This window comes from Radiomyces spectabilis (assembly GCF_025331425.1).
Source record: "Radiomyces spectabilis strain NRRL 2753 chromosome Unknown BYT42scaffold_7, whole genome shotgun sequence".
In the NCBI taxonomy this organism is placed as follows: Eukaryota; Fungi; Mucoromycota; class Mucoromycetes; order Mucorales; family Radiomycetaceae; genus Radiomyces; species Radiomyces spectabilis.
The window spans coordinates 57,485-76,058 of NW_026251932.1; the positions used below are offsets into that span (position 1 = coordinate 57,485).

General features: G+C 44.5%; 8 protein-coding genes across 8 annotated transcripts; 6 read left to right on the forward strand and 2 right to left on the reverse strand.

The window, feature by feature from the left end:
- Window positions 1-431: 431 nt before the first annotated feature.
- On the forward strand, window positions 432-2,593 carry BYT42DRAFT_614091 (major facilitator superfamily domain-containing protein; the record flags this gene model as incomplete). The annotated part of the gene is made up of 4 exons (XM_051571812.1): window positions 432-708; window positions 778-833; window positions 922-1,759; window positions 1,971-2,593. The coding sequence occupies 4 exons, from the start codon at window positions 432-434 to the stop codon at window positions 2,591-2,593; spliced, it is 1,794 nt and encodes a 597-aa protein (XP_051422725.1).
- Window positions 2,594-3,017: 424 nt separating this feature from the next.
- On the forward strand, window positions 3,018-5,618 carry BYT42DRAFT_570234 (transmembrane amino acid transporter protein-domain-containing protein). Its single transcript, XM_051568370.1, has 5 exons — window positions 3,018-4,029; window positions 4,107-4,128; window positions 4,243-4,429; window positions 4,512-4,851; window positions 4,918-5,618. The coding sequence occupies exons 1-5, from the start codon at window positions 3,078-3,080 to the stop codon at window positions 5,523-5,525; spliced, it is 2,109 nt and encodes a 702-aa protein (XP_051422726.1). The 5' UTR covers window positions 3,018-3,077; the 3' UTR covers window positions 5,526-5,618.
- Window positions 5,616-6,552, reverse strand: BYT42DRAFT_570237 (ribonucleoprotein LSM domain-containing protein). The gene is made up of 6 exons (XM_051568371.1): window positions 6,531-6,552; window positions 6,295-6,456; window positions 6,142-6,237; window positions 6,054-6,081; window positions 5,921-5,993; window positions 5,616-5,853 (listed from the first exon to the last, which is right to left on the reverse strand). The coding sequence occupies exons 2-6, from the start codon at window positions 6,320-6,322 to the stop codon at window positions 5,824-5,826; spliced, it is 255 nt and encodes an 84-aa protein (XP_051422727.1). The 5' UTR covers window positions 6,323-6,456; window positions 6,531-6,552; the 3' UTR covers window positions 5,616-5,823.
- Window positions 6,553-6,997: 445 nt separating this feature from the next.
- On the forward strand, window positions 6,998-7,511 carry BYT42DRAFT_570240 (DnaJ domain-containing protein). Its single transcript, XM_051568372.1, has one exon. The coding sequence runs from the start codon at window positions 7,053-7,055 to the stop codon at window positions 7,428-7,430; it is 378 nt and encodes a 125-aa protein (XP_051422728.1). The 5' UTR covers window positions 6,998-7,052; the 3' UTR covers window positions 7,431-7,511.
- On the forward strand, window positions 7,481-8,152 carry BYT42DRAFT_343459 (uncharacterized protein). The gene has a single exon (XM_051563129.1). The coding sequence runs from the start codon at window positions 7,545-7,547 to the stop codon at window positions 7,956-7,958; it is 414 nt and encodes a 137-aa protein (XP_051422729.1). The 5' UTR covers window positions 7,481-7,544; the 3' UTR covers window positions 7,959-8,152.
- A 76-nt stretch (window positions 8,153-8,228) lies between these two features.
- Window positions 8,229-9,739, forward strand: BYT42DRAFT_570241 (PQ loop repeat-domain-containing protein). The gene is made up of 5 exons (XM_051568373.1): window positions 8,229-8,375; window positions 8,433-8,559; window positions 8,660-9,118; window positions 9,190-9,282; window positions 9,375-9,739. The coding sequence occupies exons 1-5, from the start codon at window positions 8,302-8,304 to the stop codon at window positions 9,420-9,422; spliced, it is 801 nt and encodes a 266-aa protein (XP_051422730.1). The 5' UTR covers window positions 8,229-8,301; the 3' UTR covers window positions 9,423-9,739.
- Window positions 9,740-11,561: 1,822 nt separating this feature from the next.
- BYT42DRAFT_343534 (uncharacterized protein) lies at window positions 11,562-12,620 on the reverse strand. Its single transcript, XM_051563130.1, has 2 exons — window positions 12,219-12,620; window positions 11,562-12,146 (listed from the first exon to the last, which is right to left on the reverse strand). The coding sequence occupies exons 1-2, from the start codon at window positions 12,509-12,511 to the stop codon at window positions 11,921-11,923; spliced, it is 519 nt and encodes a 172-aa protein (XP_051422731.1). The 5' UTR covers window positions 12,512-12,620; the 3' UTR covers window positions 11,562-11,920.
- A 1,267-nt stretch (window positions 12,621-13,887) lies between these two features.
- Window positions 13,888-16,571, forward strand: BYT42DRAFT_570248 (fungal-specific transcription factor domain-containing protein; the record flags this gene model as incomplete). The annotated part of the gene is made up of 3 exons (XM_051568374.1): window positions 13,888-14,014; window positions 14,086-14,092; window positions 14,171-16,571. The coding sequence occupies exons 1-3, from the start codon at window positions 14,009-14,011 to the stop codon at window positions 16,567-16,569; spliced, it is 2,412 nt and encodes an 803-aa protein (XP_051422732.1). The 5' UTR covers window positions 13,888-14,008.
- Between the last annotated feature and the right edge of the window lie 2,003 nt (window positions 16,572-18,574).

Genomic DNA, 18,574 nt, shown 5'->3' on the forward strand with positions numbered 1-18,574 from the left:
AACATGACGATAAAAGGCCTTAGGCATACGGTTCAATCACTGTGCGAACCGTTATTTTTTCTTGTTCTGCAAGTGATATTGTTGCAGCATCACAAACAAAGGATCAGCGGAGAACATAATATGTGAAGCTCATCACGCACTACTGGCCATTTTCTGGTTGGCCCAGTCTTTCTACATTGATTATTTTCTACACGGTCATATTATCATATAGCGTACAATTTGCTGTTATGATGATGATTTAAATGTATTGCATATAAGCACTATGACAGATTTAATGGTAATGAAGAAATAAGAGCGGTACGATTTGTATGGCTGGAGACAAATCAAAACTGCCCCCGTTTTAACCGCAGCGTCATTTCAGCTGTGGATTTTCTAGGCAGTGTTTAGTCCGTTTGACACTTATTTTTCGAAAACTCAGGCTCCCATGTCCCATGCATTTTCCTGAACGATCGCTGCCGTGCGCTATGCCCTCTGCCCATCGACCAGAGTTCAATGAACCAAACGAGGTCATTAAGTTGGCGGACAGAGATAATCGAACCGATGGTTCCACCACCTCTTTTCACAGTAAAAGCTTATCGGGAACTCAGGAATCGCAGATCAGCACGCCCATCGATGACGATCACAAAGAACCACCGCAGTGTCGGGATATTGTCGATATTTCGTTGAAAATGAAGATCCTCATTTTGACCTGCATGTTGTGGTTGCCTGGTAACGGTTTAGAATAAAAACTGGAAAAAAAAACCCCTGGTAGCTAAAAAAGACGGGTTTGTCCGTTAGTTGGATGCCATTATATGGAAGCAACGATGGGTACACTGAAAACGACCTTGAAAAAGGTGAGTGATGAGGTTTTTTTTATCTATTTTGCAATGAATGTCAATCTCACCGACAGATTGTTTTGTTTTTTTCAAACCTCAAACCTAGACGATGCACATCAACAACACCCAATTTAGTATTCTTTTATCCTGCGTGAGTCTTGTCAATACCGTGCTTCCGCTGTGGGCGGGAACTATGGTCGACGATCTCGCCGGGCTCGGCTCCATTCGTTCCACCACCCTCGTTAGCTGTGTCATTCTTACCGGCAGTATCCTGGTCTCCATCGCTTTCCACTTTAATAGTTATCCGATCATGATCACGGGGCAGATTATCTATGGTTTAGGTGGCGGCATGATCGTGACCATGCAGGAGGCCATAGTATCGCGCTGGTTCAGAGACCGTCAATTGGCAGTGGTGGTCGGCATCATGTTATGTATTGCTCGTCTGACCAAGTGGGCGGCCAAAATGGTGTGTTATCCCATCATCGATGCTACTGGTTCCAATGCCTGGCCTATTATTATTGCCAATATTCTGTGCGCTGTAGGTGTCTTGATGAACATCGTCTATTGGGCTATCATGTATCATCACGGTGGCGCCACCATGCTCGGCAAAGAAATTCAAGTTCCGGGTTCCTTTCATGCCAATGACCTCAAGCTGCACCGTGACCAAGTCCCATCCACATCGTCACACAAGCCTTCATTTCGCTGGTCATCCGTCTTGTTTCTTTATGTGCCTGGAATTTTTTGGATGGTGCCCTGGGTCCAACTCATCATGTCAAGTGTGCTTAGCAGTTTTGATGATGTCGCTACCGAGTTTGTCCAATTTCGCTTCAATACGGATCGTGTCATGGCAGGTTATCAAAGTAGCTTAACCCAAGTCGTTCCTATTGTTGCCGCTCCCTTGCTCGGGCTTTATGTTCACCGCTACGGCAAGCGACTCACCATTTGTAAGTATTTTTTCTTTCCAAAAGAAAAAAAAAGGGGGGGGTGAGGGGAGGGAGAACAACAACAACATCATTGTGCAGCATTTCTGTACTTTATCCAAAAAGTGTGAAAGAAAGGAAGATGAAAGGGAAAACGGGGGTTGGGGGAGGAGAGCACACCGCGATTTCATTTCACATGACCATGGATGCCAATAATCTTACTTTCCGAATTTAGTATTTTTCGGCACCATTGTCCTTCTGATTTCGATGGTGCTTTTAGCTTATACATGGGTCACACCGGCTGTGGGGATGATTATTTTCTCTTCGGCTGTGGCATTGGGCCCGGTAGCCGTGTTATCGTCGACACCGTTGCTGCTCCCGAGTGAATTGGCAGGCACCGGTATGGGACTCCACAAATGTGCCAATAATATCGGAACAACGATCGTATCTGTGTTGGTGGGTTATGTCCAAGATTTGACATATCATGATGGTGATCCTTCCGATAACACTGCCGATTTGCAAACCGCTTACGATGGCGTCATGGTCTTTTATCTGGTCCTGGCCTGTGGCTCGATTTTCGTATCACTGATTTTCTGGTTCATGGATCGTCGCCAACTTCAGGGATGGTTGCAAGCCAATCAAAAAGAACGACAACGTCGCATTGACACTGTCAAAGCAGAACAAGCGCTTTATCAGTCAGACCATTTGAAATCCTCCTTGAGAATGGTGGGAAGTCAACTACGAACGAAACGAACGTTTATCTATGTCTCCATCTTTTGCTTCTGGCTTGTCGTGTCTTGGGCCATCTTCTTTTCTTTTGCATTGATGCCAATCTATCAACGTTACTCCGTCACGTAAAACCGATTCTGTACATGATACATGATATATTTGATACCTCATGATACGTGCATACCAAAGAATGAAGACTAGCTTGGAAAAAATTATTAATCTTTTTGGATGAGCCTAGGATCGGGGACGTTTTCCAAATCCAGGCTGTGATCCATGCCATCTTTAGACCATTGCAAGATGCTGCGGGCTGATACGTAGCAAAAAAGCGCTCAATCCCTGTAACAAAAAAAAAGTTCATAGAAAAACCAAAGATTTGACAAAAACCATTGTCGTTGAAAATAAAAGCAAGCAAAGAAGAAAAAAAAAGGAAACGGAAAGTAAGGGGTCAAATGGTGGAGGCACTTTTTTTTTCTGGAGAAGGAGTGGACATAAAAGGAAATCCAGCCAATTGCCTTTTTCGCGGTTATAAATTTGTTATCCAACGACAGCTGCTCTTCTTCCTTATTTCCTTTTTCTTCAAATTTTGTTTGCTTTACTTTGAAAGCTTTACGTAATGTCCTCTCCATTACCCGCTAATGCCAAGCAGCATTACAGAGAAAATGGCAATGGCGAGCCCAACTGGACAGCTGAAGATGGTCCATCCGGTTCGTTCAATCGAGCCGCTTCGATTGCCATGTTAGGTTCCAGTCCTGCTCCCCCTAACATGCGGTACAGCTCTTCACCTAAGGGCAGTATTGGTGGAATGTCGGCCCATACTTACGGGAGTACTGATCTCGACCATGTCATGACCAATGCCAGTGGTGGTCTTTTTCGGCCCTTGTCGACCCCGACATACAACTACGAAGATAATACAATTTCCGCCGACTTGCCGGAAGATCAGATTGCACGGGTGGTCAAACGCCATCTCATTGATACATCACCGGCGACGTCTGTATTGAGTTCATCTCCAAAACGCAGTATATATCAGCCAGAGGATACTGACGACGACGGAGGACAAGTGCGTTCCGTGCATCAACTCCCTGGTGGGGCGATCACGCATGATATCTATAAATGGACCGAAGGCGTAGAACAGGAACAACTGGCAAGACGTCAGCGATCACAATCCGTATATATTCCACGTCAGGAACCTTCCGACCCTGCGTTGGCTAGATTGAAGGATCCCGGAGGCTTCCGACGTCATTTTGTGGTGGATAAAGCCGCACGTGAAGGACGTAAACCGCCCAATTGGATGACACGCACCTTCGTTGATTTCTTGGCACTTTACGGTCACTTTGGTGGCGAAGATTTGAGTGATGATGAGGATGAAAATATGGACGAGGACGATTTTATGGAAGGCGGTCTACGGTATCGACATCGTCGTCGAAGATCATCGGAGGAAGGAGGAGGAGACAGTGACGAAGATGAAGCCTCGCCCTTGATCCGTCGAGCTCAAGCCAACGCTGTCCAAGGCACTGCCACTCCAGCCAAGGCGGTGTTTCTCCTTTTGAAATCCTTTGTAGGCACAGGTACGCATTAAAACATGGAAATAAGAACGTGCTGTCGTCGCGGAACCTGAATTAATTTGAGTATGATGATCGTGTAGGTGTCATGTTCCTTCCAAAAGCGTAAGTGCTAATTTCCCTTTGCTTCATCGAGCATGTCATTGGGCTTCACATGATGGTAAATGACGCTATCAATGGTTGACATGGTTACTCATGTTGCTTGTTTATTTTGACTAGGTTTTACAATGGTGGCCTCTTCTTTTCCACGACATTACTGACCGCCATTGCATGTATATCTCTTTATGCATTTCTGTTATTGGTCGAAACGCGCAACAAAGTGCCTGTTTCCTTTGGTGATATTGGCGGCATCTTGTTTGGAAGGTTTATGCGAATGGCGGTTTTGATAGCGATTACGTTCTCACAGGTGGGAGCAAGATTTAAGCTTTTTTTTTTGTTCTCTGTTGCTGATGAATGAGGAACCGAATCACATGGGTTCTTTTTTTTAGATCGGATTTGTGTGTGCTTACATGGTATTTGTTGCACAAAACGTACAAGCATTGATCGAATCCATATTCCAATGCGAGCTAAGGATTCCATTGGCTTATCTGATTGTGGCCCAAATTGCCATTTTCGTTCCTTTGGCCATGATTCGCAAAATCCAAAAATTGTCGTCTTTTGCCCTCATTGCCGATCTGTTCATCCTCATCGGTCTCGTCTATTTATATTATTTTGACATCTTTACCCTATCCACTCACGGCGTGGCGGATGTCGAATGGGTCATCAATAGTAAATCGTTCCCGATGTTTATCGGTACCGCTGTATTCACATATGAAGGCGTGGGTCTTGGTGAGTTGATTAGTATTTAGCAAAGATCAATATGGATGGGGGAAAAAAGCTCACCTTCATTGTCAGTCATTCCAATCACGGAATCAATGGCGGAACCCAAGAAATTCCCCAAGGTGTTGTCGGGAACCATGGTATTTATTACGGTGATTTTCCTGTCGGTGGGCTTTGTGTCGTACCTTGCTTTTGGCAGCAAAGTGCAAACGGTCATCTTGCTCAATATGCCTGACACGCCGATGGTGAATACAGTGCAGGCTTTGTACGCCATGGCGATTTGTCTGTCGATTCCTCTGCAGTTGTTCCCGGCCATTCGTATTGCAGAGAATGCCTTGTTTACCCGATCAGGGAAACATAATCCTATCGTCAAGTGGCAGAAAAATGGATTCCGTTTCGCCGCCGTGCTTGTGTGTTCGTTGATCGCGATTGCGGGGTCGGGCGATCTCGACAAATTCGTGTCACTGGTTGGTTCCTTGTGTTGTGTGCCTCTCTGTTTCCTCTTCCCGCCCTTGTTCCATTTGAAAGCCATTGCACGTACTTGGAAACAAAAAGCCATCGACATTGCCATTCTTTTGTTCGGTATCTTATCCATGACCTACACCACTGGCATCACCATTGCTTTGTGGTCCCAAGGAGGTGAAGCCGCTCCCATTTCACGCTGCACTCCCAATGGCCATTGAAAAATGCGTTCCACACATTAAGAAAATTATCCTCCTCCCCCCATAGCCCATTTTCTCTAATAAAAATATAACTCCTCCATGCAAAACTTCTCATCCTTGCAAAATGTCCACCTCTGACTGCCACTGCTGCACAAGAATCGTGATCGGTCAACCACAGAATGTGATGCACGTAGGTCAATTGACATTATCATTTAATAACGCTGAACCTATCTGCAGGAAAGGATAGAAGGATAAACAAGTGACAGCTTGGTAGGAAAGAAAAGATGCAAAAAGAATAGTGCGCGTGAAGAATAAGATTCTAAACGGGTCCAGTGCCTCCCGGTATCAGCTACAGAACGTTTCCGTGAGCATCTTTCTTTGAACTCGTCACCTGCCTATCACATTTTGATACTCACTGTACAAATATTGTTGCCATTCAACAAGATTTGGTCCAATCGTTGTGTCTTGTATCCTTCCGTGGTCTTTTCACTACACAACATGTCGATCAGCGATGCCATTCTTTTGTGGTTATACAATGGATGTACTTACTATTCTGTTACGTCTTCCAACACCATGTCTTTTGATAAAAGTTAGCAAATGATCAATCTGGAAAGTTGTACTTGGTCATGACACTTACTGACAAAGTCATCGAAGCCCAATAATTTGCCAGTGAATTCCTTTTCGTTTTTCATGATCACCCAGATTTGCGATCCGATGCATTTATCGATAAGTTCTATACAGACAATGTAAGTTCAGATTCGTGTGAGCGAGGTGTTACGGATATAAGAACCTAAAGGTAATAGCTGCGAAGTCGCCATGGTGTGTCTTTATATATCGTTGAACGTCAAGAAAATAGAACAGCAATTCCGAGTTTCGCACTGGTCGACGTGACGCCCAAATTTTTTAGCCGCCAGGCATTTCAAGCCGGGTTTTCAAGTCACAGCATGATTAGGTAAAAAGTGTCTCCTTTACTGAACAAAATGCAAAAAATAGGTCTTAACATAAGCACTACACCAAAAAAAAAAGCAGATGGAGGAGTGTACATTGTCATAGTTTACAGGTGCAATAAGTGATACAGGCAGCCTGGCCCACCTGTAACCCAAGATCCAGTGAAAAATCGCCCAAATAGTCGTTTTTGCTCGAATGGCTCACTACCACTGCGCATACCGGCAGAATCAAAGTCAATAACCAAGCTGTTGATATACTGTACACACTTTGTATCCTGTTTGTCGAGCTATATGCCGCCTTGACGGACTGCCCTCGTGGCATACAATGTAAGCAAAAGTGGGGTTAGCTCCACAGCAAATTTGTGTGGCCCGTGACATTGGCTTGACCGCGTTGTTGTGATAAGAGTGTGATTTGTCACAGATCGTCTATTACCTGCAGTAACGATTCCGAAAAAAACTGCCAGTCTCATATGTGTGAATACAAGGCAGCACAAAATGACACGATACGCGTCACGTCACAGCTTTATTTCAATTTTCGCGCACGCGTTTTTTTTTCATGTAGTTGATCCTTTTTTTTCTGTGTTCCTCTTCATTTGTGATCATGTCACCTACTTTGAGTGATGCCAAGAAGGATTTGTACAAACTATTGGGGCTGGAGCGTGAAACAGCTACCGAAAAGCAAATCAAGTCATCGTACCGAAAGCTTGCACTCAAGTACCATCCCGACAAACTCAAGAGTAATGTGTCTGACGATGAAAAGCAAGAAGCGGTCGACATGTTCCAGCAAATCGGCGTTGCTTATAGCATTCTGAGCGATCCCAAGAAAAAAGCCATTTACGATCGCACAGGGAACATCAACAGCGACGGCTTCTTGGATAGTGATAAAGACTGGACAGAATATTTCAAAGAATTGTGGACCGGCGTGGTGAGCGCAGAAACAATCGATGCACATGCCAAGAAATATCGACGTAAGTGTTAAGTGTGCAGATGCTTTTTGAACTGGTCAGACTTATCGTGCGTGTGCAATTGTACATTAGATTCGGCCGAAGAAAGAGGCGATGTTTTAAAGTATTACCAAGAATTTGACGGCGATATGGATAAAATCCTGTCCCACGTAGAGTTGTCGACGGCAACGGACGGAAAAAGATTTCAGGATCTGATTGAGGAAGCCATCTTGTCAAAACAAGTGAAGCGCCTGAAACGATTCAAACCAACCACGACCGATGCTGCGCATGCGAAACGGCTAAAGAAAGAGAAACAGGAAGCCGCGGAAGCAGAGGAAGCCGAAGAAGAGAAGAAAAGGGAAGAAGCCAACGATCCGGAAGACAGCTTGAAACAACTGATTATGGCACGACAAAAAAGCCGACAAGAACACATGGATTCCATCATCAACTCGATCGCTGAAAGATCAAAAGGACCCAAACGTAAGCGACGTCCGGAAATGAATGAACCTTCTGAAGAGGAATTCCAGAAAATACAGCAAAAGATTTCCAAAAAGAAGAAATAGTCGATTCAGTCTCATGGGAATTTATTCCAATCTATCAGAAAATACTACTACATGTACATAACGCATCCTGCTCCATAGTTCGACCCTAAATGCAAATAAAACATTATATTGTTTTTAGTGCGTATTTTGGGAACGGGCCTTAATTCGTTATGAATCGTGGCTCAGTTCTGAAACCCAATCTGTGCTGGGTCCAACTGGTCGACCCTTTGGTCGGCTTTGCTAAGCGGGAAGCCCGTCACAGCATTGGCTTTTTTTTTCTTTTTCGTTTCCCAACTTTTGCCTATTCTTTTCTTCTTACTCTTTTCTTTCCCCACCCCCTTTTTTCGCTTGTTCATTTTTTATCATGTGGAATCCAGCGGTTGCATCATCGACAGCCGGTTATCTTTCTATCGCTTGTTGGCTTGTCGTTTTTACACCGTAGGTGCAACGACAGGTTGTGTCAAAATGTCAGAGATGCTCATGCTCCGTGTCTAGTCAATTATGGGAGAATTATCGACGACAGAGCGGTGACGGATTGTCGCTGACATTTCTTGTGATATGGTTAGCTGGTGATATTTTCAATCTTGTAGGCGTCATTCTCCAAGATCTGCTGCCAACCATGGTGAGTCTTCTTTTTTCCTTTTTGGAGCAATGTCTTGACTTGTTTTAGACGACTGGTGAAACCTCAGCATGCTGACAATGAATTGATGGATTATGCGTAGTTTCTTTTGGCATTATGGTACACGGTGGCGGATATGGGGCTCATCTGGCAGGTGCTCTACTATTATCGGCGCTCGGAAACGATGGGTGATGAAGTCGTGTTTGTCAGCGAATCTGCACCTTTACTTGGCCCCGATCGTCGCGGACCTGCATTCAAAAATAACGACGAGCATCATACCAGCAAGCATCACGGCTTGACCAATGCGGTGGCCGGTTTCTCTATTTTTTTGGTGACGGCCGTTTCCTGCTATATGTACTATTCCATTCACAGCAATGCGGATTATGATGGCGATGCCAAAGAATTTGCGTTATTACCCCAGCTGTTTGGTTGGACGAGTGCTGTTTTGTATGTCGGAAGCCGAATACCGCAGATCGTCAAGAATTGGCGTAACAAGAGTACCGAAGGCTTAAGTTTTGGCATGTTTGTTTGTGCTGTCCTGGGAAACATTCTGTTTACCTCTGTAAGTTACCTGGATCTTATTTATTTATCGGGCGGCAGCGAGTTACCCAATATTAACCTTGTTTCCACCAGTCGATATTTTTCCGTTCGACGGATCCTCAATACGTTTTATTGAATTTGTCATGGATCATTGGCAGTTGTGGCACATTGGTGTTTGATTTCATTGTAAGTGGCGAAACGAAAACGGATGGCGAGATAACGGAGGTGGTTCGTGTTTGTTGATGCTGACTTACGGATTGATTGTTTTGTCATGATAGATTTTCCTTCAATTCTTTATTTATGACCCACCGAAATCCTCGCAATAAGCCAACGAAATACCCCAATCTCTTCAATCCTTTTTTTTTCCTCTTTACTCACTTTGCCATTTTTTTATTGATGAGTTTTGTATATATTTTTTTTAAAAATTCTCTTTTTCTTTATTTCTTTTTTCATAATGATGAAAATTAGATGTTTCCATTGGATATCAAACCATGTGCGAATCCTGCATTTTAACCTTCGTTTACTGCATGATGCTGGATGAGCTTTCACTGCAGGGTTATATAAATCAACCAAATTGAAAGGGAGCGTCTGCATACGGATATGAAAAATCATATTGTACAGATCAAAGAATAGCCATCAATCTGGGAGTGGGAATGACTAAAGATCAATCATCGTTTCTTGCGCGGCAAATAAAGAATCAAAACAACGATAACTTGAGTCCAATTGATCGTCAAACTGATAAACTCTTTGAATCGTGATTTTTGATGATACAGTACACTGCTGTAGCTAGATTAACGATTCCGAATGCCTGATCCTTTTCCAAAATAAAATAAAAAAAACCTTAGGCAAACAACGAGATGATATCTTGTTTCCTTCCCGAGATGGTCTTTGCAAGATCATTATTTTCGCGTTTGCGGTGACAAACTATGCAATAGCAGGTTTACAATTCAGGTTTCTCCTTTTCTTACAGCTGACAACCCTGTGCTGTTCACAAGGAAATGTTTCATAAATAGAAAGTGATGCGAAGATTTCATCTTTTTCCTTTCTGAACTAAGAATCTATCATGCCAGACAATTTAAAGAACGTTGATACCGCTTGCAATCAACAGGCATCAGCAACAGAAGAAGCATCCCAGATTGCCAATGATGCATATCATTACTCGATAAGCGACCGATCGGAGATACCTATCGATGACATATCCGCCAAGTATATACCTTCCAACCGGCTATCCACATCAGCTGGACGACCGAAGTTAACGTATAATCCGTGGATCGACGAAATCGTTGTGCAAGCCATGCTGATGACGAAGGAACTATAGCGTGGCGTCGTCCACATCAACGAGAGAAATGGATGCGACGCATATATCAAATCCAACGACCCCACTGACATTTATCTGCGAGATCGCTACGATCGAAACAGCGCCCTTGAGGGCGATGTGGTGGTGTTCAGGATCCATGACAAACCCCCTTACAACGGTAAAGTAGTAAGCGTCCTCAATCGCGCTGGATTTGAGATTTACGGGGTGTGCATGGTCATCTGCCTTGTCTTTCGAGCAAAGCGCGTTTCTCCCGGTGACGATAGGCCCGATGAAACTGTACCGCCTCTTCTCGAAGTTTTTTGTCCTGGGAATCGACCGGACATAATGCAACTTACAGTATTATTTGACGAAGCGAAGACAAAAGATGTGGTACTGCTCTCTCTGAGCCGCACTTTATTTTCAGTTAAATAATAAAAAACTCTTCAATCTGACCTATCTCAATATCTTTTTAAGCGAATTGGGTGGTCTATTATTGCTATTCTATGTGTGAAAATTTTTTTAATGTGGTTACTAAACTGACCGTGGAGCTGAAGCATGAGAGGATTCGTCGATACCAACGGACAGTGGGGGGCCGTTACCACCTCTTCTGTCTTCGCTTCGCCAACTGAGTTATCATGGGTAGTGCCTACCATAATCCTCGTTGGCACCGTCAGATCGCTGTCAAAATCCTCATGGATTTCTCGCCAAGGATTAAAAGGTGCTCTGGTCATTATATCCAGAACTTAATTGCCGGATTGAATTCATATTTGAACTTGACATCGACGGTTTATACGCCTGTGGATCGCGCATCACTCTCAAAAATTCTTCCACCTCTTTGACACGATAAAATATTTCGCATGCGATGGTCGGATCTGATTCATCGTGGTACTGGTTTCTGGGCCGATATCGATCTTTTTGTCGCCATTCACGAGGCTCGCCATGGTAACCCAAATTTTCATTTTTTCTACTGCCGATCTTCAATTTGCGCTTTGTCGTTCCACCTTCGGCTTCACTGTATACTCCAATGCATAATGAATTATACCTTGATGTGGAAGTTGGTACAGATTTTGGTCACTTTCACCATGCACATCAGTGGCTTTGGATCGCGCCTATGCCTCAGCGGCGACCACATATACAATTTCTTGGTCCACTAACAGCGCGCCGATGTGAAGCTTTCGCGACTGCTTGCGAAAGGGAGGGATTAACGGCGAATTCGAAATTCAGGGAATCGAACAGAGTTTTTGTTGGTTCAACGTAATCGTCATTTTTTTCCAGCAGTGGGAATATACGGACTCCGTATCGACTAACATGCGCCGGGGTGGAGCTTCGCCACTGCTTGGAGGAGGGAAGGATTGCCGGCGAATTCAAAGTTGAGGGAATCCAAAAGCGCTTTCGTGGGTTCGACATAATCGCCATTTTGCTCCAGCTGGTTTGGGAAATGTACAGACTCCGTATCGACTATCAGCGTACCAGTGTGGAGCTTCGCGACTGCTTGCAGGAGGAAGGGATTAACAGCGAAGTCAAAGTTCAGGGAATCCAACAGAGTTTTCGTTGGTCCACATAGTCGCCATTTTTTTCCAAGAGCAACGGAGTAAATGAGCGTCTCACTGCATGTTTTAGGTTTATCAGATCTTTTGCAGCTTCTCCTGTCACGTCAGTGGTGCTGATATCATGTGTCTGCGAATGCAATTGAACAGCGCAAGTCAGGGGGGCTGAACTCGATGACGATTCATGAGGCACGTTGACATGCGTCCTATCAATTATCAAATTTCACATAGCTGAGAGTAAGTTCCTTATCCCTAGCCTCGAAATTTTTTATGCTTACTTGTGCTGGGGAAACCTCGGAAGCGGTAGAGGCCCTGCAACTTGACTGTTACGGTCTGGACGCTTATGTTCTCCGTGCTGAATATCCAAACGAATGGCACCATTGGCACGGTTGATTTTTACCATGACGGCGCCGGGATAATCAAAGACAGCCATGCGCAGCACTCGCCGAACGCCCTCTTCTGCTGATATTTGGCGTTGTGCGCCCTTTCCTTGCATGCGATAGGCAGTGAAGGTAGTCACATCTTGCACTACCGGATCTTGTTTGATTGAGCAGGTGATATCGGAAACCATCGCACTGCTGAAATGCTTCCAAAGACGCGAAGGATAATGTATCGACAATACGATTTGCCAAAATGGGTTTCATCAAAGCTGAAATAAGATGTTGGTTACTTGATAGCCATCTGATGACGGTCATGTGTGGGCGCTACTTACCAAATGGGCTGAATACCAAAATTGTAGGTGATAAAAAAGGTGTCGAATGAAGAACTTGCATCAGGGTCTTCAGATATATGCGAAAAAGAATGGATTGTGCGGAGAACTGCGGAGGCAAGTGTGTCATATGCGGTGCCGGTAAGGGAGAAAGCAGCCACGAAGTCTACACCGCAAATCACCGATCAAAGCACCAGGCAGCAGCAGAAGCACCCAGATACTTCTCAAACAACAGCTTAATGAATCTCACTTTATCTTGGTCTGCGTATTACGTATACGGTACGTTTGATTGAAATTTCTGTCGTAACAACGTCGGTGCCTGCCTTTACATCAATTTCTATGTGGATAACCTCTGTCTCGCTGTTTTCTGCATGAAACCTTCTAGACAAATGCTCTGTATGAGCTCAATGTTTCAAGGCGATATTGCTCTTCATAGACAAAATGATTCATGAGTTAAAGGCCTGTCACACATGTCGACAAAATTTCATGATAAAAAGAAGGAAGACCTGAGTGGGAACACTAGCACACTTTCATTTTCTCCAGGTCGTTAAGAAACGCCAAGGTTTGTGCGACACATCAAGAAAATGCGATATCCAATTTATCAGGATGACGAGATTTATTTTTATACCTTGCGACATCGTTTTCCGACAGCATGACATTAATTCGCGTCTGTACAACATAATTTCACGCCGGTGCACGAAATCAGCCGTTCAGATAAAATTAGGACCGCTGGTCCCCTAAAATAAACCATGACGAAATTAGGCTGGAGGAACAATAAGAAGTTCGAGCACAGTGGGGGCCCTACAGGCGTCGGTTGGCGTCATGTTGGATCACTTCAGTGTATGCAATGTAATAACGCATAAAGAACAAGTCACTTGGTGAATGGAATATATAGTCCGTGGTTTTTGTTGAGTCTACAGTGTACTATTTTTCTTTCTCTCCTCATTTTGGGGACTGGAACCAAAAATAAAAAATTCCACAGGGGAAAACGGATTTTCGACACTAATGGGCTGTGGAGGAGTTTGAAATTTTCGTCTGCTATATTATTGCAAGACAACAGCACCATCCTACGATCTTTTCCGCTTCTGATGCGCAGCGGTTTTACTCTATTGCAGTGCGATCCATCGACGTCATGTCCGTTTGCCCAGCCTCTGACGCTCCGTTAGCGAAACGACGAGCCCAGGAATCCCCTCTTTTTCCAAGACAGAAACGTTTCAAAGTAGGCAAAGCTTGTTACACTTGCCGTGTAAAGAAAATCAAGGTAAAAAAGATGACCGATCAGTTACGATCCCACTTGGCAGATACTCATCTACTATTTTTCTGAATGTTCTTTTCTAGTGCGATGGATTGCAGCCATGCATGCAGGTACGATCATCGTAACACCATCATCTTGTCTTGACGACACAACTAATCATTTTGCTTATTCTTTCTTGTAGTGTAAAGGTGCCCCATCTTGACACTTACTTTGAGAGAACCATGAGAAAGGCATGACTAACCTTTTATCTGTTCGTTATCTTGTAGCTCGTCGACGTCCTTGCTCTTTTTCCGATGTGAATTCGCCTTCGGATTCCGAAGCTGGAGATGATGGCAACGACGGTGTAGCAGGTACTCACGACATTCCATGCAACGGCCAGCAGAATACGAGAACGAAAACCGGAGAACAAAACAGTAATGAGACGGAAGAATTTGAACGTCGGCAAACAAAAGACATATTAGACTTTCTGTGTGAAATGCCAGCTCCTGAAGACAGCTTCCACGAATGGACGGTCGATGACCAAGTATTAAGAAAGCGTAAAATCTTTATCGAACCTTCAATACCTCCTATTCATGTGGAAATGCCTTCGCAAAAAGTGCAGCAACACCTGATTTCGCTCTATTTTAAACATTGCTACGCCTTGTTTCCTGTGATACCGAAACGCGTGTTCCTTGACCATTTCGAACGCAAAACCGATCTCGTTACCCCTCTCCTTCTTCTTAGCATGTACGCCCACGCAGCTTACTTTAGCGACTCGGAGAACAAGGAAACCTACTTTGAACGCGCCAAATCCATTCTCGACGGATATCTGGATACCGCGCGCATTAGCACCGTCGTGGCACTTTGTTTGTTATCCGTGTACGAACTCGAGCATGCCGCGAAAACTAGTATCACCCGTTCGTCCGCGTACGGTGCAATGGCGCTCCGTATGTGCACAGACATTACCGATATGCCCATCGACCAGAACAAGGAAGACATCGAATTACGCAAACGAGTGTACTGGGGATGTTACTGTCTGGACAAAATCAAAAGCGCTTGTACGGAACAGCCTTGTTTGCTTCGCAGTACCGATCACGATCCTGACATGCCATTGTTGCAACCGGGCGATGATGCGACTGAAAATGAAATTTTGGGCGGGTTTGTAGCGTACATTAAATTGATGATGATCTGTGAGCGTGTACTACAACAAGCCAAGCCTATTGTGCGCACAGAGCAATACGAGCAAACCTTGCTTGCCTTTGATAACGAACTTTTGCATTGGCTTCACGGATTGCCCAATCATCTTCATTGGACTCCATTATCACGTCCCGGTCAAAGCGTCTCGTGCGAACCCCCGGCCAATGCCATGGTGGCTCATCTTCATTTGGCGTACAACGTTGTCCAACTCCAAGTGTTGCACACATCCACAGTCACACCTTCTTCGAAAGTCATTTTGGAACGTAGCACCGTCGTTGCATCTCACATCACTGAACTTGTTTGTTTACTCACCCGGCAAACCAAATTTTCCATTGAACATTTCCTCACCGCTTCTGCTTTGAAATCGGCCATTCAAGTTCATCTCCTCAATGTTGCACGAGGAGAAAACCGACGAGCCGCTCATTCTCTGTTTCTACGATCCATCCAAGCTCTTCGGCACTTGGTTGACGATAGAGACATTCCCGAAGTGGCTTCTTTTGTCACTGGATTGAAACAAGCCATAGCTGACAAACCGAGTTCTCCTCCTTCGTTTTCCGAAGATGATTTTCATTACGCAACGACGTACGGGCTGGTGACCCCGCCTTCCACTGGCACGGTCAAAACGGGATCGTTATCCCCTCCATCCATGACATCAGGTCCCGCCACGCATGCTCCCCAAACTTCCCAATCAACTCCGGCTTATGCCACTTCTTGCAATATGACCCCCTTATGGCGACAACCAATGCCTACCGATCGCATGCTGATGCAGTACCGTTACCCTTATCCGCTCGATTTTTTGTCCCCCATGGAAAATGACTGGCCTCGACATGGCGACATTTCCACCATGGACACATTTTTGTACCGAGCTCGTAAAATGTTCACCGAGCAACAGCAAGATGATCCGTCAAAAATCAATCATGCTGCCTATGTTTCTTCATCCAAACCGTCCGATGCTCCCTCGTCTACTCACGGAACAGTGTCCGACGATCGGCCGGCATGGCCAACGCAGCTATCGTCTTCAACGGACGATAATTTGCTTTATTCCATATTTTCCGACCATCAGCCCCAAAGCTCCCTGGAACACCAAGATCCGCCGCCCGCCTCGTCATCCCCACCTTCAATCCACCATAACTACCATACCAATGTACTATCATCACAAACCAAAGCAGTCTCATCCTCATCCGACATTTCTTCTTCCTCTTCTTCATCTCAAGCTTACATCTCTGCATCCCAAGCTTCTGCATCTGAACCTCTGCATTTTATACAACCTTATCAGCCTTACATGAATATTGGTCTCGGCGTCTATGCCTCGGCTCACCAGCATCACACCGATGTCATTAGACAGCATTTCCCGCTTGTAGAATCCAAAACCAACCCTGCTGTACGACCCGTCATCCTCACCCATCAAGGTCAAGTCATTGTAACAGGCGCCGATTCCGACCCTATGCCTCATAAGAGTAAAGACATCACATCGACAGACGAACATTGAACGTGTGTAATCTTTTATTTTATTTTTTCTCTCTTGTTCTTTTACCCTTTTGCACCTTTTTGTCCCTGTACCCTTTTTGCCCTTTTGCCTCTTTCTATTCTTATAAGGATTCTTCCGTATTAAAAAGAAGCCAACCAGTGAATCGCATGTTGAATACAGTTTCACTAAAATTTACTTGGCTAACAAAGCAGTGTTGAGGTGAATGTGAATTTGCCAAAACGCGTGTATACGAACGCAACTCCGATAATGCTGATTACAGTAAGTTGCTTTTGCTTCTGTTCGCTTGCTGATATGTGTACTGCAACCTATCGGCGCAGAGATTATCATACAGGGTCCCACGATATCTCGTCCTCATCCCATTGTCATAGTCATTTCACCATGAACCAAGGCCATCACGATCGGACGTTGTAAACTGTGATCCGTGCAAATATGAATGGTTTCCTCAAATAGATGTAACTTTTTTCGATGGTCTTGCAGTAAATTGCGTGCGATACATGCTTCCTTGAATATTCCATAGACTGTAGCTCCTGTTATATTCCAACATGATAAATTACATATCCGACTAGGACGTCACCAAATCCGACCTCTCATTGGCATGGAAAACTTCCTTCCATGAGTCCGGATATTCCTGCTATCGTTTATGATGTCCTCCTCAGACCAAGGCATTGTTAGAGTATGTACATTCTGTGTTACGCGAATCCAACTCATGAACAATAACGTAAAACTGATATTTTTATCCTAGAAAATCATGATCTGCCTATGTGCAAAAGTATATGGCAATTTTCAGATGGGTTAAGCCCTCCTTTGCGTAAGGTGAAGGCTGAATACATAACGCGCAAAGTGCCATTTCACATTCCAGTTACCCAGAAAATTAATTTATAGTTATTTTCCAGGGACTTGACCTCTCTCTTGACCTTGAATTATGGAGGGACGACTGCATATAAGCTAATGATCTAATTTGCACATTGACAGCTGAGATTCTGTCATTGCTCACAGATTCGGGACTAGGATTGAGATTGGTTAGTGCCTGAATGGATCAAGAACTGTACTTGATCTTGTAATTTTTTTGCCCTGCAGCCCCGTAGCATAGTCATGCGTCTTCTTGCCTTTCCCGTTAAAAAACCGAAAATGCTTATTCTCGATATCTTTCTCTGTAACGTTGTTGATACCTTCAGCTTCTAGCACCTCAAAATGATCGTCGTCGTGACGCCCAGCTTCAAAAACGTATCGACCTTGGTTTCGACTTTTGCGGCTGTTGTCTGTATGGGCTGGGTACCCTTATGACCTCATATCTGACATTTTCGTGTTCAACCACCTTCCAGTTCTTAGCATACTACTTGCCCAACTCTGAGTGTCTAATGTTGATGAAGCATTCGTAGCCAATTTTCTGGCTTTCGCCCGTGATAAAATGGCCGGCTTAAGGCTTCATCGTCGGCACCACGCTTACGAGTTCTACGTTCTCCCTAATGCTTAAATGTGCACCAGATTACACGGTCGTTCGATCGTTTGACACTGAGCACGATGTTGAACTTGCGTTCGTATTCGACGACAGCGTCGGGAACGTCGGCAGTTGAATGATATTCACGTAGGGGCAAATACACTGTTTCCTTTCTTGCACAAGAATGTTGAAAGCCTCGATAGCGTCAGTAATCTTAGAAACGTTGGTCATGTTGCTGATAGATGAAAAGAGGTGATCCTGAAAATTAATTCTCTTTGGAAAAGCACAGTCCCTAGTCTTCAGCGTCGGGCTTAATTCATACCAGTAATCAGGCACTCGTTTTCATTAGCGTGACGTCATGCTAATCGATTTGGAGTGAATTCACTGAACGAGCACACCAAGTGTTTGGCCCGCTTTTCCAATTGATCAATCAACAAAATGCAAACGCCTTCTTCTAATCCCAAGCACTGCATCAAATGCAACAAACCACGAAACCAAGTGATGATTGTAGAAGTCAAGTTTGGGAATATCGTGCAATTGTTATTATAGCTCACTAATTCCATGAGC

Bases quoted from the DNA above. Each gene is read 5' to 3' on its own strand.
- BYT42DRAFT_570234 (XM_051568370.1), top strand. From the start codon at position 3,078: ATGTCCTCTCCATTACCCGCTAATGCCAAGCAGCATTACAGAGAAAAT. The intron at 4,430-4,511 runs GTGGGAGCAAGA...TCTTTTTTTTAG, and splicing joins TAGCGATTACGTTCTCACAG to ATCGGATTTGTGTGTGCTTA. The intron at 4,852-4,917 runs GTGAGTTGATTA...CTTCATTGTCAG, and splicing joins ATATGAAGGCGTGGGTCTTG to TCATTCCAATCACGGAATCA.
- BYT42DRAFT_570237 (XM_051568371.1), bottom strand. From the start codon at position 6,322: ATGGCGACTTCGCAGCTATTACCTTTAG. The intron at 6,238-6,294 runs GTTCTTATATCC...TTGTCTGTATAG, and splicing joins TTCGCAGCTATTACCTTTAG to AACTTATCGATAAATGCATC. The intron at 5,994-6,053 runs GTAAGTACATCC...CATGTTGTGTAG, and splicing joins TTGGAAGACGTAACAGAATA to TGAAAAGACCACGGAAGGAT.
- BYT42DRAFT_570240 (XM_051568372.1), top strand. From the start codon at position 7,053: ATGTCACCTACTTTGAGTGATGCCAAGAAGGATTTGTACAAACTATTG.
- BYT42DRAFT_343459 (XM_051563129.1), top strand. From the start codon at position 7,545: ATGGATAAAATCCTGTCCCACGTAGAGTTGTCGACGGCAACGGACGGA.
- BYT42DRAFT_570241 (XM_051568373.1), top strand. From the start codon at position 8,302: ATGTGGAATCCAGCGGTTGCATCATCGACAGCCGGTTATCTTTCTATC. The intron at 9,119-9,189 runs GTAAGTTACCTG...TGTTTCCACCAG, and splicing joins GAAACATTCTGTTTACCTCT to TCGATATTTTTCCGTTCGAC. The intron at 9,283-9,374 runs GTAAGTGGCGAA...TTGTCATGATAG, and splicing joins CATTGGTGTTTGATTTCATT to ATTTTCCTTCAATTCTTTAT.
- BYT42DRAFT_343534 (XM_051563130.1), bottom strand. From the start codon at position 12,511: ATGGTTTCCGATATCACCTGCTCAATCAAACAAGATCCGGTAGTGCAA. The intron at 12,147-12,218 runs GTAAGCATAAAA...GATAATTGATAG, and splicing joins CCGAGGTTTCCCCAGCACAA to GACGCATGTCAACGTGCCTC.